The sequence below is a fragment of the Pantherophis guttatus genome, chromosome 2, assembly GCF_059756535.1.
Source record: "Pantherophis guttatus breed Tessera chromosome 2, ASM5975653v1, whole genome shotgun sequence".
NCBI classification, from domain to species: domain Eukaryota; kingdom Metazoa; phylum Chordata; class Lepidosauria; order Squamata; family Colubridae; genus Pantherophis; species Pantherophis guttatus.
In genome coordinates, this window is record NC_142064.1 from 11,844,654 (window position 1) to 11,862,423 (window position 17,770).

The 17,770-nt window shown below is 42.5% G+C and overlaps 1 protein-coding gene across 3 annotated transcripts in view; it reads left to right on the forward strand.

The window, feature by feature from the left end:
• The window catches only part of CTIF (cap binding complex dependent translation initiation factor), a 166,197-nt gene that overhangs the window by 44,899 nt on the left and 103,528 nt on the right, over nt 1-17,770 (forward strand). For all 3 annotated transcript variants that reach the window (XM_087885545.1, XM_087885547.1, XM_087885546.1), the window contains exons 2-6: nt 4,762-4,974; nt 6,515-6,598; nt 9,580-9,653; nt 12,418-12,522; nt 14,786-14,861. In XM_087885545.1, coding sequence (XP_087741671.1) covers nt 4,795-4,974; nt 6,515-6,598; nt 9,580-9,653; nt 12,418-12,522; nt 14,786-14,861 — 519 coding nt within the window. In that variant the 5' untranslated portion in view covers nt 4,762-4,794. The remainder of the gene's footprint in view (nt 1-4,761; nt 4,975-6,514; nt 6,599-9,579; nt 9,654-12,417; nt 12,523-14,785; nt 14,862-17,770) is intronic.

Genomic DNA, 17,770 nt, shown 5'->3' on the forward strand with positions numbered 1-17,770 from the left:
AAAAAAAAAAACAATGGCTTGACATTCAGCATGTAATTGCTGCAGGAGCCGTTCATTTATCCTACATTTTTAGCAGGGCTTATTAAGAAAAATACTTGATTTATAGAGAAGGATCACTTATTCCTTTGTGGTCCTTATCCACTCCAACCAGTTAATGATTTGCCATTCCATCATCGCCACCACCCCCAAGTTCTTTCCTGCTCCCACATGTCATGCCTGCTCAGCATTGTCCATCTGTCACTTCTTGAAAAGCAGTCCCAGTGAATGACGGTCCTCCATGGCGTCTCTCCATTGTCTGCTGCAGCGGGTGGAACAATGAGTTTGCCTCACAGATCACGTTCTCGTAGCAAAAGCGTTTGCCTTTTATTTCTTTGCAGATCAGCACGGAACTTTACAACACGGAGTTGGAGACTCCCTCTGCTTTCCCTCTTTCTCTCTCCCCCCCCCCCACCATTTGAAGAGCAGGCTTCATTGAGTCTTTTTTCGCCCCTCCCCCCCATCCTCTGCCTTTTGTTTGTCAACCATGGAAGTGAGTTGTTTGCCCATTGTTTGGGCTTCCCTGTGGCTCCACAGTATACAGGTTGTCCTCGACTACACTTGAAATATTGCTTCCAGTTTTGGTCACCATGATGTTCACCGATTCATCATCTTTTTGGTCGCCAAAAAGATGTGGAGACTCTAGAAAGAGTGCAGAGAAGAGCAACCAAGATAATTAGGGGACTGGAGGCTAAAACATACGAAGAACGGTTGCAGGAACTGGGTATATCTAGTCTAGTGAAAATAAAGACTAGAGGTAACATGATAGCCCAGATCCAATATTTGAGGGGCTGCCACAAGGAAGAGGCATATATTCTCCAAAGCACCTGAAGCAGTGATGAAATGTAAAATTTGTTACTACCGGTTCTGTGGGTGTGGCTTGGTCGGGTGTGTGTGTGTAATGTGACTGGGTGGGCGTGGCCAACTTTTTTTTTTTTTCTTTTAAAAGCATTTTTTCTACAACCTCTTCTGCCGAAGAGGTTGTTAAAAAATGCTTTTAAAAGCCTCTGACGATCAGGCAACTCCAAGGTCCCTTCCAACTCTCTTATTCTATTCTATAACCTTAGCAATGCCTTCTTCACTTTCTCCTTCCTCCTGTGTGACTTTTGCAAAGTGAGAAGCACAGGTTTCCATCTAACTTGCCTCCAGAAGCTGTGACTGCTCCAACACTGGAAGTTTTTAAGAAGATGTTGGATAACCATTTGTCTGAAGTGGTGTAGGGTTTCCGGCCTAAGCAGGGGGTTGGACTAGAAGACCTCCAAGGTCCCTTCCGACTCTGTTATTCTATTCTGGGTAGGAAGTGAGTGGTGTTTGCCAAGAGAGATGGCAGGGCCAGTTTGCAAGCACTTTGCCAATACAGGTAGTCCTTCAGTTCATTTAGTGACTGTTCAAAGTTACAACGGCACTGAAAAGAAAAGTGATTTATGACCATTCTTCCCATTTTACAACCGTTGCAGCCTCCCCGTGGTCATATGATCAAAGCTCAGACACTTGGCAAACTTGATACATATTTATGACCATTGCAGAGTCCCCGGGGGGGGGGGGTGTCAGGTGATCAACTTTTTGCAACCTTCTGACCAGCAAAGTCAATGGGGAAGCCAGGATTCATTTAACAACCGTGTGACTAACTTTAACGACTGCAATGATTCGCTTAACAACTGTGGCAACATAGGTGGCAAAACGGAGCAAAATTCACTGAACAAATGTTTCACTTAGCAACATGAATTTTGGGCTCAGATTCTGGTCATAAGCGAAGGACTACTTGTACAAGGAAGGGGGCAAACTGCTTGAGAGGCCTATTAAGATATTTAATTTAATAGCTGGAACAGTAAAGCGGATAACGGATAGATAACAGTGGTAGTTGATTGATTGGAGAGTGCGAGCTCCTGCCTGAGGCAATCTACATTATGATTGGTTGCTGGGTGTAATGGGGGAGTTTCCCTTTTTTCCCGCCTTTTTTTTTCTGTGCGCTCCATTTGCTGTTCTGTGATTTACCTGACGATTTACCTCATGATTTTAATGAGGACGATTTACCTCATGATGTTAATCAGTGACTTGCTATCTTATTTACTGTAAATATAGATGTTAAATATATTTATAAATCCAAATATAAAACTACAAGTTCATTTCAGCATCTTTGACTTCATTGGGACACTGGCTGCGCAATTTCCCTGACGGATCCCATGAATGGTTTTGCCAAGGCCAGTGGGTGCCATCTTGGCTTCAATGGGGCAAAGTTCAGTGGATTGAAACGAATCTCAGTTGCTGTGAAGACAGGCCTAGTTCGTTTGCCCATTACACTAATCCTTCTTTAAATGATGATTACATTGGTTTGTTTAAACTGTAAGAAGCAAAATACAGGTTGTTTTTGACTTACAACAGTTCACTTAGTGACCCTTCAAAGTTACAATGGCACTGAAAAAAGTGACTTATGACCATTTTTCACCCTTATGACTGTGGCAGCATCCCCATGGTCACGTGATTTACATTCACATTTATGACGGTTGTAGTGTCCCGGGATCATGTTGATGTGACCTGACAAACAATCCCAATGGGGAAACCAGATTTGTTTAACAACCGTGTTACTAATTAACAACTTGCAGTGATTCGCTTAACAACAGTGGCAAGAAAAGTCATAAAATGAGGCAAAATTCACAACAAATTTCTCACTTATAGCCATGAAGTGCCAGCTCTAAAGCTGAGACTATACATATTTCATCAAACCAATCTTTGATAATTGGCATATACACGTATCATTCCAGGAATACATGATGCTCTTTTTGGCCCCACTCCAAGCATAATAAAACCCAAAGTTCTTCATAAATAGACAAATTCCAGATTTTTAGAATATGCTTTTTGCAGCACGTTGACAACTTTCAAATCTTGACTGGCTTCCAAGGAGCAGATTTATCATCGTACAAAAGTACCAAGGAAAAAAAAACGAAGCATGTTGCAGAGCTAGTTCTCACCCAGCCCAGTTGAAAAACATTATGATAGCTAGTTTGATCTTTATAAAGATGGAGACGAGCCAGATCCCTTAGCCAGAAGAGGATGCCAATTGTCTACTAGGTGGAATGGGAAGAAAAACTAAACACTAGGTAGGAGGTTTATATATATTTATGCAGTATGCTCCCTCTCACATACTGGGGTAGATCAGGTGTCTCGATAGAAAAACTCTTAATCTCTCTCCTGGTTCAATCTGATGAAGGGAGGAGAACTTGTGGCTCAGAGGTTAATGCAGCCCAAGTTCGAATCCAAGTAATGGTATGGCTAGCTGATGAGAGCTAAATAGCTTGAAATAGATCTATACTAGTCTCCTTTATTTCTTTATCAGTGAAATATAAATTTGATACATATACACTGCTCAAAAAAATAAAGGGAACACAAGCAGAAGACATCCGAGATCTGAATGAATGAAATAGCCTTATTAAATATTTTGTTCGTTACATACAGTAGTTTTGTGTTCCCTTTAGTTGTTTGAGCAGTATATAAACTACTGTATGTAAAGAACAAAGTATTTAATAAGGCTATTTCATTCATTCAGATCTCAGATGTCTTCTGCTTGTGTTCCCTTTATTTTTTTGAGCAGTATATTTACTGACAAAGAAATAAAGGGAGACTAGTATAGATCTATTTCAAGCTATTTAGCTCTCATCAGCTAGCCATACCCTTCTGGGATTCGAACCTGGGCCCATAGTTTGAAATAGATCTATACTCGTCTCCCTTTATTTCTTTGTCAGTAAATAGAAATTTAACACAAAATAGTTTGTTTTGAAAGCCACTGCCTGAGGGCTTCTGGATTGGGGCTGAAAGGCGAAAAGGAAGCAGTATGTTCCTTCCCAGGTGTGTGTCAGAAAGAGAGAGAGAGAGAGAGAGAGAGAGAGAGAGAGAGAGAGAGAGAATAAAAAGACTGATTAAACATGATACTTTCTCAATATTGTAAATATTACTTATCCATGTTCCCGGATTACTTAATAACTTGTCAGGTGCACAAACCATACATTAAGTTGCAGTTCTAAAAGGATTTGTTGCTCAGACAATAAAGAATTTCATCAACTAGTACATTACAGGGTAGTCCTCAATTTACAGCCATTTGTTTACTGATCATTCAAAGTTACAACGGCGCTGAAAAAAATCACTATCCTGTCAGAGCTGAAGAAGCTTCTTGGATGAGAAGCGAAACATCTTCAAAAGAAAAAACAACAACAAGGAAGTCTAGTTGCCTTCTGAAAAAGCACCTTTGGGACAACCATGACCTGGAAGACTGAGAATGGAGGACTGAGAATCTCTACAGACATTGAAAAAACCGTTTTTCACACTTATGACCATTAGAGCATCCCCATGGCCACGTGATCAAAATTTGGATGCTTGGCAACTGGTTCATATTTATGACGGTTGCAGGGTCCCAGGGTCATAGATCATCTTTGGCGACCCTCGGACAAGTGAAGTCAATGGAAAAGCCAGATTCACTTACCAAATGTGTTCCTAATTTAGCAATTGCAGTGATTCACTTAATAACTATAGCAGGGAAAGGTTGCTAAATGGGGAAAAAATTGCTTTATAACCATCTTGCTTAGCAACAGAAATTTTGGACTCAATTGTGGTCATAAGTCGAGAATTACCTGTGTAGGTTTTGCTAGCTAGGAGGAAGACATGGAGTGTATAATGTCTCAGTCACTGGCTTAATTTTTGTTTTTTGTTTTTTTTCCCCTCTCCCCATCTTAGGACACCTCAATTCTTGGTTCATTACAGAGGGGGATGGAAAATTCTTCTGTGGCTTCTGCCTCTTCTGAGGCAGGAAGCAACCGGTCACAAGAAATTGAGGAGCTGGAAAGGTTCATCGACAGCTACGTTTTGGAGTATCAAGTCCAAGGCTTGTTGACCGAAAAAAATGAAGGGGATGAAGAGAACGAGAAGACACAGTCCAATATCTCGCAGGTGGGTGGCAGGCCTGGAGTGGGTCATTCCCACTGGCTTAAAAACACAAAAAAGAGGCATCGTGAGAAGAATAACAATCACGGCAGAACTGAATTAGAGTTTGGATGTTTTTTCAGATAGTTCCAAGCTGTGTGTTTTAAATCAGGCATGGACACCATTTTAACAAACAATAAAGTTTGTTTTGGAGGCTGCAGAGGAATGATCAGTGATGGCATCAGTCTCTAAACACCGAGATGGGCAGCAAATAAATTTATTTTATTTATTTTACTTCGAATTTATATACCACCCTTCTTCCTGGGAACTCAGGGCGGTGTACAGCCAGCTAAAAACATACAATACAAACATTAAAAACAATTAAAAGGATATATATTAATTTGGCCCCAATTTAAAATGACAAACCAGTTAAAAATGTTTTTAAAAAAATGTTATGTTAAGCCAGCCCGGCTTGCTGGAAAAAGAAAGTTTTATTTTCATTTAATAATGATAATAATTAATAATTGGTCACCAAGGTGAGTTTGGGGCAAATCTTCCAGGTCTCTAGGAAGATGTTTTTTAGGAATAAGAGTCAAGAATGATGTATTTGGCAGATCAGTCACCAAAAATCAAACGTGACTCAGGAACCTCTAAGGGGCTTAATTTTAGCCCCCAATTACTATCAGTTACCAGATGGCCGCACATGAATCATTGGCTTCCTACAGGTGGCTTAAAAGCCAATGTGATCTAGTAGATAGGGTGCTGCACTAGAAACTGGGAGACCATGAATCCTCCCTTAGAGATGAAATCCTGCTGGGTGACTTTGGGCCAATCATCAGGAGATGGTGAGTTCTAATCCTGCCTTAGGCGTGAAAGCTGGCTGGCTGATTTTGAGCCAATCTCAGAAGATGGTGATGCCTTTTATTCCTCCCTTAGGAATACAAGATGACTGGATGATTTGGGGCTAGTCTCTTCCTCTCCCCCCCTCCCCTCCCCCCCATCTCCCTCTCTTTTCTATTTTGTGGGCAAAATAGAATATGACTCATTTTGTATTCCTTTTGAGTTATAGGAAATAGAAACCAGATATATTTTTATCTGACTTTAGCCTTGTTTAAAATCCTGGACTCCCATCCAAATATTAATGAACTCTGATCCCACTTAGCTTCTTTAGGTCAACCACAATTGGTTAGATATGCCACCTATCTGGCGACAATCTGGAAAGGCTGTGCAATTTCTTTGGGGTGTCCCATTCGAGAACCAGCCAGACCAGACCCTGCTTAGCTTTCAAGTTCCAGTAAGATTGGTCAAGTGCAGTTACCTGTTGACACAGGTATATTCTGTGATACAAGGTGTGAAAGAAGGGGTGTTTTCTCTCGAACCTGCCAGCAAAAGCCAACTCTCTAATTACCTTCTTGGTGCATTGCTCTCACTGCCACCTTATTTTGTTCATTGTTTCAGTCAGAATGTATTCATTTGTTCATTAATCAAATTTATATAGCTGTCCATTTAACCCCACATGACTCTGGGTGACACACAGCAAAACCTTAGTCTTTTCTCTCTTTTTTAGTGGACCGTTGACTGTAACGAGGAAATAGAAAGCAGCATGTCCGGCTACAGAGGCAAGGGGTCAGCACCCCATAACCAAAATCAGGTAATAAAAATTGAATTTTTTTAATGCAGAAAAACATCCTTTAGTACCAATAGAATAGAATGTTTGTAGTTTAGGAGTGAACTGTTGGGTCCTTTGTGCTATCTGAGCTTAGTTGAGTTTTTTTTGGGGGGGCAGACATTTCATTACCTAACTAGGTAACACCATCAGTGCTAGAAGGGAGTGAGGTTTGCGCTCTTTTTATATATTAAATATTTATATATTTTTATATTTTGATTAGAGAGCAGCTGAGTAGTGTTTCTGTTAGAAAGTAAATACCATTGAGTGAATTCACACCTACACAGACTTCCCTAGAAATAAAACCCAGTGGGACTATTGAACAAAGGCAGACCATGGGTTAAGAATGAGTTCCATTCCTAATTCTGTCTTTAATTCAAAATTGAATGAAAGCTTGAACTTGCACATGAATGGACTGCCTACTATTAAAAATGGCAGATGGTGTTTCCTTCCTCAAGGAACCCACACAAATTAGCAGAATAACAAAATTGGAAAGGATCTTGCAGGTCTTCTAGTCCAACCCTCTTTTCAAGCAGGAGAACCTTTAGAATTGTAGACAAGTGGTTGTCCAGTTTCTTCTTAAAAGCCTCCAGTGATGGAGCACCTACAATTTCCGGAGGCAAGTCGTTCCACTGGTTAATTGTTCTCACTGTCAGGAAGTTTTTCCTTAGTTCTAGGTTGGTTCTCTCCTTGATTAGTTTCCATCCATTGCTTCTTGCCCTGCCTTCAGATGCTTTGGAAAATAGGTTGACCTCTTCTTGGTGGCAGCCCCTCAAATATTGGGACAATGGTATCAAGTCATCCCTAGTGCTTCTTTTCACTAGGCTAGACATACCCAATTCCTGCAACCGTTCTTCATATGTTTTAGCCTCCAGCACTCTACTTATCTTTGTTGTTCTTTTATGCACTCTTTTGAGAGTGCAGAAAAGACTCCGGTGAGTCGAAGCTAGATACCTAAAGCATAAGTTGCCCAATGCTTCTCTGCACAATGTTCTCCTCCCACCTGGGGCTCTTCCAGACAACTTCTCCAGGGTAGCAATGATTTGGATGCAGTTCTTTGTTTAAGATACATTGCACCCAGGGGTGAAATGTAAAATTTGTTACTATCGGTTCTGTGGGCATGGCTTGGTGGGGGGAGGGGGTAATGTGACTGGGTGGGCATGGCCAACTTTTTTTTTTTTTTTAACTTTTCAAAGCATTTTTTCTAATGCTTTGAAAAGCCTCTGCCGATCAGGCAACTCAGCTGGGATCGTCAGAGAGGCTTTTTAAAAAATGCCTTTCTGACAATCAGGCAACTCAGCTGGGATCGTCAGAGACTTTTCAAAGCATTTTTTTTACCACCTCTTCGGCCAAAAGGTTGCAGAAAAAAATGCTTTGAAAAGCCTCTGAGGATCCCAGCTGAGCCACGCGATCATCAGAGGCTTTTTTTTTTTAACTTTTAAAGACATTTTTTCCTTGGAAGAGATTTAGAAAAAATGCTTTTAAAAGTTTTTTTTAAAAAAAAAGCCTCTGATGATCGTGTGGCTCAGCTGCGCATGGTTGGGGTGGGGGTGGGGCGCAGGGATTTTTGCTACCGGTTTGGACAATATCTTGTCCAAATCTTTTCATGCATCATCTTACTACGGATACGGATCATTTTGGCTTGGAAATTGTTTACAGAAGAGATGGTCAAGCTTTGCATGGCCAGGAACCCACCTGACCTTTGGGTGTGGTCAAAACTGGCAATGGGCAAATTGCATGCACAGTTAAGGAACAGAACTTCTTACACCTTCATCTGGTTCTAGAAGCATTTGGGATATTGCCTTTCTTTTTGAGCTATGTTCAGCAAAGTGTAGGAATTGCATTACAGTTAAAAAAGCAAAGAAGATACATACACAGACCCAGATCCCTTCCATATAAACAATGAGCCCCACCCAGTGGTGAAATCCAATTTTTTTTACTACCGGTTCTGTGGGCGTGGCTTGGTAGGCATGGCAGGGGAAGGATACTGCAAATCTTCCCTCCCACTCCTGGGGGAAGGATATTGCAAAATCTCCATTCCCACCCCACTCTGGGGCCAGCCAGAGGTGGTATTTGCCGGTTCTCTGAACTACTCAAAATTTCCGCTACCAGTTTTCCAGAACCTGCTGGATTTCAACCCTGGCCCCACCCTCATTCACAATCATCAGCTCTTCCCAACTGTTATGTCAACAATGGTGGCAATGGCTATCAACAAGACACCATCTGAAGGACATCAAGAGACATCAGAAGCTAGGATGGAGACACCAAAGGGGTCTCAGTCCTACCCATACCTTCTACCCCCAATTATATTTGTGGTTATAAATTGAGGATTACCTAAATATCTCAATTTACAGCTTTCAAATCGTTGCCATTAGGAACCCACAATATTCCTCACATTTCACGTTTTACTACAACTAACGAAGCAGAGAGAAACCTACATGAAAACAATATTTTCATGAATCTCTGAGAACCACTCACAGGCTGTATACAGGTAGTCCTCAACTTACAGTTGACCACAGCTGAGCCCAACATTTCTGTTGCTAAGCGAGACAGTGGTTAAGTGAGTTTTGCCTCATTTTACGACCTTTCTTGCCACAGTTGTTAAGTGAGTCACTGCAGTTGTTAAGTTAGCAACGTTGTTAAGTGAATTTGGCTTCTCCGTTGACTTTGCTTGTCAGAAGTTGCAAAAGAGGATCACATGATATTGGGCCACTGCAATCATCATAAATATGAGCCAGTTGACAAGCATCCAAAGTTTGATCACATGACCGTGGGAATGCTACAACGGTTGTAAGTGTGAAAAATGGTCATAAGTCACTTTTTTCAGTGCCATTGTAACTTCAAATGGTCACTAAACAAACTGTTCTAAGTCGAGGACTACCTGTATTAAAAACATGCTGCTGCAAAGCAAACTTTTAACATACAAGGAAATATCTCAATTATCTTGTCTACATTCTTTTTCAAAGAATGGAAACAAAAACAGCTCTCTGGACATGTTGGGAACGGATATCTGGGCAGCCAATACTCTTGAATCTTTCAGGTAAGCTTACTTTCATTTTCCGTAGATGAATATTTTGGCTTGCAATCTGTAATTGTCAAAGTACAGTGGTACCTTGGTACTCAACTGCTTGAAATTCATAAAATTTGGTTCTCAATGCATTTTGACGCAAAAATTTAGTCCCAGTACTCATAGTTGTTTGGTACTCAACACACAAGCTAGAGCGTATCAGTGTTAGCTGCCTTGTGACACGCTACATTATTCCTTGTAGGAAAAATTTGTTTTGTACAATTTTTTGGTACTCATTACACCTCCTGGAACCAATTTATGATGAGTACCAAGGTACCACTGTATTCCATAGTTAAAATTCCAGTGTCTGTCTGTCCATCCATCCGTCTGTCCGTCCACCCACCCACCCATCTAATCTGTCTGTCTTTCTAGCTAGCTACAGTAGCTATCTAGCTATGTAATATATTTTTCAACACAGTAACAAAATAGAAAATACAAAAGCAAAGTTTGAAAATAAGAATGGAAGAAAAAAGGAGATAAGAAAAAGAAGAAAAGAACCATACAATTATGACTTCCGACCTTCTTTCTAAGCGAGTAATTCTCATCTTAATCTTTTCCCAGCCTCTGTCCTTTTTTAATCCTAAATTCCTAAGTCCAATGATTTTTTGTGTGTGAGAAGCAGGAACAGGAGTGTAGATAAGTAAGAGAGGGATGCAGTGATAAAAATTGATTTTAAAAAAGCATCAAAAACACCAAAAGGTAATTTTACACAGAAGATCTGGCCATGATGGGAGTACTCTGGAGATCTTCACCAGCGGCTAGCTCAAGTCCTTGAAGGCAAACTAAGTGTGAAGGTCTTTGTTAAATAAGGTCAGGTTCAGGTCCATGTGGATCTCAGGGGAAATGGTGCTCTTTAGGGCTGAAGCAGTGTCCTCCTTCTGGGTTCTAGCAAATTGTAATGGTAAATGGTAAACCTCTTGATACGGGTGAAGAAGGAGAGTGCAAAAGTAGGCTTGAAACTCAACATTAAGAAAACTAAGATCATAGCATCCGGCCCTCTCAATTCCTGGCAAATAGATGGGGAAGAAATGGAGGTAGTGACAGATTTTATTTTTCTGGGCTCCAAGATCACTGCAGATGGGGACTGCAGCCAAGAAATTAAAAGGCGCTTGCTCCTGGGGAGGAAAGCCATGGCAAATCTAGACAGCATTCTAAAAAGCAGAGACATCACCCTGCCAACAAAAGTGTGTATAGTCAAGGCTATGGTTTTCCCAGTAGCAACGTATGGCTGTGAAAGTTAAACCATAAGGAAGGCTGAGCGCCAAAGAATTGAGGCCTTTGAACTCTGGTGCTGGAGAAGACTCCTGAGTCCCTTGGACTGCAAGGCCATCAAACCGGTCAGTCCTAGAGGAGATCAACCCTGACTACTCTTTAGAAGGCCAGATCCTGAAGAGGAAACTCAAATACTTTGGCCACCTAATGAGAAGGAAGGACTCCCTGGAGAAGAGCCTAATGCTGGGAACGATTGAGGGCAAAAGAAGAAGGGGGCGACAGAGAACAAGGTGGCTGGATGGAGTCACTGAAGCAGTCAGCATGAGCTTAAATGGACTCCAGAGGATGGTAGAGGACAGAAAGGCCTGGAGGAATGTTGCCATGGAGTTGCGATGGGTCGGACACGAACTAACAGCAATAACAATGGTAAATGAGAATGACATTGGGAGACAGGAGGGAGACCCACAGGCTGGACAACCATTGTGTAAAAGGAATATTGCCCACAGAACGAAGGAGGATGTGGGAAGTATTTGTTAACTCTTAGGTAGTGCCACATGATTCACTTAACAGCAGTGATTTACTTAACAATTGGGGCAATGGGGCACAACTCATGTTAAATTGCTTAGCAATGGAAATTTGGGGCTTACATGAGGTTGTAAGTCAAAGACTACCTGTAATTAGTTGTAATTCACCAAATTTACAGACAGAGCTGGGGAAAAGATTTTTTTGAGTGACAGGAATTGAACACAGGCATATAAAGCAAATGTTCTGATTTTCTCTGTCTCCAGCCCTTCCTTGGTCTTCATATTTGAAGGACCAGTTTGATCCTAATAGCTGAAGTTTTGGTCACCTGGCCTTACCTGCCATTTCAGCTGTCAAAAGAGGCCCAACATTCAGATGCCATTTGAGGATTTAATAACTTTTCTGGATTCCATCGCTCTTTTCTAATTTACATTTTGCTCTGTCAGTCATGTCATAATTTCAGTTCCATTTTGTACATCTCCATTTACCAGTTGGGTCTTAATGAATATTTTAGTAATTCAGCTTAAGGACTAATACGAGTATAATTTTGTTTGCCATCAAATCAGTCAGTTGTCAATGCTGGAACAAATTTGCAACGTAGACCTTCTCTTGTTCTGATTCTTACTCTGTTTTTCACAATGGCAGAAGTCCTTATTTGGACTGCCTTCTTCACTTCAGTAATATGGTTTGTTTATTTGATTGCACCCATACTCAGTGCATAGTCTTGTATCAGTTTCAATAGAAGAGAATATTTGTAACTCAGGGCTGAACTGAGGACTCCTTGGAGCTCTCTGAGCTTAATTGTTTTCTTGCAAGTGTTTCATTATCAGACTGATGATGTTACCTACTTTGGTAATGAAATGTTATATCAGTTATATTTGTTTGCCTAGTGCTCCCAATTCCCTGTTAAACCCAGTTACCATTTTGTATGGTGGTTCCTTCCAAATCTTCAGTCTTTCAGCCTTCTCCATTTCTCCATTATTATTTTTTTTTGATTCTACAGTGGGGCAACCTGGGATTTGCAACCAGAGAAACTTGACTTCACACAGTTCCACAGAAAACTCCGCAACACACCTAAGCATCCTCTTCCACAGATAGACAGAGAAGGGTAAGTATCCAGTTTATACGAAAGAAACAGTTTAAAATGCAAGAAATAAGTTTTGCTACCCTAGTGACTTTCCTGGCTTTGCAGAGGGACTGGGACTAATCACAGAATTCCTAACCATCAGAATGGCAGATACCAAATTGGGGAGAATTAGAATAAACATTGATCAAAAGACAGAAAGATTTCAGTCACTTGAATTGGACATGTAATGCTGTGCCAGTTGGCTGCTTGTGACAATACTGTACACATAGTCCTCAACCTACGACCACAATTGAGCCCAAAAATTGTGTTGCTAAGTGAGACAGTTAAGAGAGCTAAGGCTCAGAATGCATATTTTACAGTGTGAGAAAGAGAAAGAGAGAGAGAGAGAGAGAGAGAGAGAGAAATGAGAGAAAAGGGGAGAAAAAGAGAAATGAGAAAATGATGGAGGGAGAGAGTGAGAGTGGAAAAAGAGAACCCACCCAGGTTTTGTGACTCCTGGTGTTTTCTGTGGGAAACGGGTCCAAATTTCATTTCATTTTTCATTTTATTTGATTTGTATACCGCCCTACTCCCGAAGGACTCAGGGCGGTGAACAGCCAACAATAAAATACATAAATACACAAAATTTAAAAACCCGATAAAATCAAATTAAACTTTTTGGCCCAGACAAATTAAAATACCCCAATAATTTAAAAACAGATTAAAATTTACATATTTTAAAAAGGGAAGAGATCAGGCCAAGCCCGCTTGATGGAATAAAAAGGTCTTCACAGCACGGCGGAAGGAGCGCAGATCCGGGATCCTCCGTATCTCCGGGGGGAGCTCATTCCAGATGGTAGGTGCCCCCACAGAGAAGGCTCTCCCCCTAGGGGCCGCCAGTCGACACTGTTTGGCTGACGGCACCCGGAGGAGTCCCTCTCTATGAGAGCGTACTGGCCGGTGGGAGGCTATTGGTGGTAGTAGGCGGTCCCGTAAATAACCAGGCCCTAAGCCATGGAGCGCTTTAAAGGTGGTAACCAGAACCTTGAAGCGCACCCGGAAGATCACCGGGAGCCAGTGCAGCTCGCGCAGGAGAGGTGTTACATGGGAGCGCCATGTCGCTCCCATTACCACCCGCGCGGCCGCACTCTGCGCCAGTTGGAGCCTCCGGGTGCTCCTCAAGGGGAGCCCCATGTAGAGAGCATTACAATAGTCCAGGCGGGAGGTGACGAGGGCATGAGTGACCGTGCGTAACGAGTCCCGATCCAGAAAGGGATGCAACTGGCGAATCAGGCGGACCTGATAAAAAATCCTCCTGGTCACGGCCGTCAAGTGCTCTTCTAAAGACAGCCGTGAATCCAGGAGGACGCCCAAGTTGCGAGCCCTCTCCGTGGGGGCCAATGATTCGCCCCCAATAGTCAGTGATGGCGTCAACTGGCTATATCGGGACGTCGGAAACCACAGCCACTCGGTCTTGGATGGGTTGAGCCTGAGCCTGTTCCTCCCCATCCAGATCCGTACGGCCTCCAGGCACCGGGACATCACTTCAATGGCTCTTTGAGTGTTTAAGATTGCAGACCCCTGGTCTAGTGGGACAAAGGAGCAGGGCCTCCTCTGTGGTGACTTCCTCCCTTTGAAATGCCATTGGCCCAGAGATAAGATTGGCCCCACCTTGCTATCTTTTCAGAACGCCCTGAAGATGTGGTTCTGTCAGCAGGCCTAGGGAGTCCAGGGTGATATGGAGCCGATCAAGTGGTTGGTGTGATTGTGTGGTTGCGGCCAGTGCGTTCTCTCTCTCTCCCTCTCCCTCTCTCCCTCCTTCCCTCCCTCCCTCTCTCTCTCTCTCTCTCTCTCTCCCTCCCTCCCTCCCCTCCCCTCTCTCTCTGTGTTATGAATTCTTACATTGTGAAATTTTAATCTTGTAAGCCATCCAGAGTCACCGTGTGTGAGTTGGTCAGCCATATAAATTTGCTTAATAAATAATAAATTTAATAAATAAACCGTGTTTCCCCGAAAATAAGACCTTGTCTTATATTTTTTTGAACCCCGAAATAAGTGCTTGACTTTATTTTCAGGGAGGTCTTATTGTGGAGCAAGATGGGGCTCCTCTTGCCATCTTACCTGATTTCCAGCTCTGCGTTTAAATATTTTCAGGGAGGGCTTATTTTCGGGGGGGGGGCTTCTTTTAGCACATGCACTCAAAAGCCCGATTGGGCTTATTATCAGGGGATGTCTTATTTTCAGGGAAACAGGGTAAATACATAAATCGTGCTTTATTTGACTCATTTGTCTATCCCTGGTTTAGAATTGGCAAAGGAAAATGTGAAGAAGGAGATGGAATCAACTTAAATGACATTGGAAAAGTTCTCCCAGCCTGGCAGGTAAGTTTTCTCCCATCCCCTAGAATCTGTATTTTTGTTTGGTGGACCATCTGGGTGCCAAGAGGATAATAACAAGAAACTGTGCGACAAACCATCTAATGCAGGTAATCCTCGACTTAAGACCATTTATGTAATGCCATTTGAAGTTACAACAGCACCGAAAAAGTGACTTATGACGTGTTTCACTCAACAATTGTTGCAGCATGTTGCCATGGTCACGTGAGCAAAATTCGGATGCTTGCCAATCGGCATATATTTATGATGGTTGCAGTGTCCCAGGATCATGTGAACACCTTTTGCTACCTTCTGATAAGCAAAATCAGTGGGGTAGCCAGGCTCACTTCACAACCATATTTCTAACTTAACAACTGCAGTGATTCACTTACCAATTGTGGCCAAAAAAATGTCATAGGATGGGGCAAAACTCATTTAACAACTGTCAGAAATTTTGGGCTTAAATTGTTTTTGTAAGTACTACCTACCATATTTTTCGGAGTATAAGACGCACCTTTTCCCCCCCAAAAAAGAGGGTGAAAATCTGGCTGCGTCTTATACTCCAAACGGAGGTTTCAGAGGCTGAAAAAAGCATCAGAAACGAAGCTTCAGGAAAAAAGCCCCCAAACAGAGCTTCAGAGGCTTTTTTTCTGAAGCTCTGTTTTGGAGGCTTTCAAAGGCAGGGAATAGTTTTTTCTGAAACGGAGTTTCAGAAGTTTCAGAGGCAGAAAAAAAAGCAAAAAAAAAGCAAGGCACAGAGCTCACAACCAAGGAACCTGTTGCTAAGATTCACCTCTGTGAACAGCTGATTTGGGGTATTCTGGGAGGCCAATCCACCTGCCAATTAGCTTTTTTCTTATTTTCCTCCCCAAAAACTAAGATGCGTCTTAAACTCTGGTGCATCTTATACTCCGAAAAATACAGTAATTATTTATTTATTTGTAACCTGCCTTTATTATTTTTACAAATAACTCAAGGTGGCGAACATATCCAACACACTTTCCTCTTCCTATTTTTTTTTTTTTTTAATTTTGATTTATATGCCGCCCTTCTCCAGAGACTCAGGGTGGGTTACAATGTGCTAAGCAATAGCCTTCATTCTTTTTGTATATTTATACAAAGTCAGCTTATTGCCCCCCACAACTGGGTCCTCAATTTACCTACCTTAGAAAGGATGGAAGGCTGAGTCAACCTTGAGCCTTGGCGAGATTCGAACCTGCAGTAATTGCAGACAGCTGGTCTTAATAACCAGCTTAATAACAGGGTGCCTTAGACCACTGTACTACCAAGGCTCTTTTCCCCAAAACAACAACCCTGTGAGGTGAGTTTGACTGAATGACTGGCCCAGTGTCATTCAGCTGACTTTCATGCCTAAGGCAGGACTAGAACTCCAAGTCTCCCATTTTCTAGCCTGGTGCTCTTAACCACTAGACCAGGGGTGTCAAACTCAAGGCCCGTGGGCCAGATCTGGCCCACGGGGTGCTTAGATCTGGCCCACAGGGCCACCCTGGAAATAGCGAAGGACCGGCCCGTGGTGCAGCCCTCCCGAGCTCCGTTTTCGCTGGGCTGCAGGAGGATCCCCCCAGCCCCGCCCGGGCCACCACAGGTGCCCCCGAAACGAGTGACATCGAGCTGGCCATGTTCCCCTGGCCACACACCCCGGCCCCCCGAGGTCAAACACAACCATGATGTGGCCCTCAATGAAATCGAGTTTGACACCCTTGCACTAGACTAGACCAATGGCTCAATGAACCTGGGCCATTTAGCTCCCTAATTTTGTTTGCCTCTGAAAAGATATCACTTATTTATTTATTTATTTATTTATTTATTTATTTATTTCATGTATTTGTATGCCGCCCTTCTCCAGAAGGACTCAGGGCGGCGAACACAAGTTAAAAATATGTACAACAAAATCCCATTTTAAACCAAATTAACTAATAAATAATAAATAATAAAACCCAGAATCAGAGTCAGCCTGATTTGCTTGAACAGCCAAGTCTTCAGGTCCCCACAGAAGGAGCGGAGATCAGGAGCCACCCGGAGCTCAGTAGGCAACTCATTCCAGAGGGTGGGAGCACCCACAGAGAACGCTCTACCCCTGGGTGCCGCCAGACCACATCGGCTCGCCGTCGGAACCCTGAGGAGAGCAGCCCTATGTGAGCGAACAGGACGGTGAGAGGCAGGCAGGAGAAGGTCCTGCAAATATCCCAGACCTAAGTCATGTAGGGCCTTATAGGTGAGAACCAGCACCTTGAAGCGGACCCGGAGAACCACTGGTAACCAGTGCAGCTCACACAGGAGAGGTGTTATATGGGAGTAACGAGGGGCTCCCGTAGCAACCCATGTGGCTGCATTCTGCATATGCGTCATTTACTAGCAGAGACTCATGTAAGGGGAAGCAAAAGATCAAACAAGCGTTGCGCTATTATGACACAGGCTCCGCCCTTTTTCTATGTACATCAGGATGATGCTCATTTTATCATTTTGATCAAAGCACCGGATCCTATGGTTACTTTCTAAGGTATGTGTGCAGTGATGTAATAGCAATAGCCAGACCTTAAGAGGAGATCAAAACTGCAGGTAATCCTCGATTTATGACCAGTTGCTTAATAACTTGTTGAAGTCATGATAGACTCCCCAAAAGGTACTATGAGTCAGATTCAAAGTTATGACGGCCGCCTCCCTTCTGCATTCACATGATCACATTTTGGGGCACTTGGCAACTGTTTTCAGGGATCCATAATCCCATGACTACAATTTATGACAATTTTTTTTTTGCCAGAAACCAGCAAAAAAAATTTATTTCCAGTTTCCAGCAAAAAAATGTCCGTTGTGAAAATGGGTTCGTTTAACGACTGTCATGTTCACTTAATGGCCTCTGCCAAAAAATGTCATAAAACCATGTCAGTCATTTG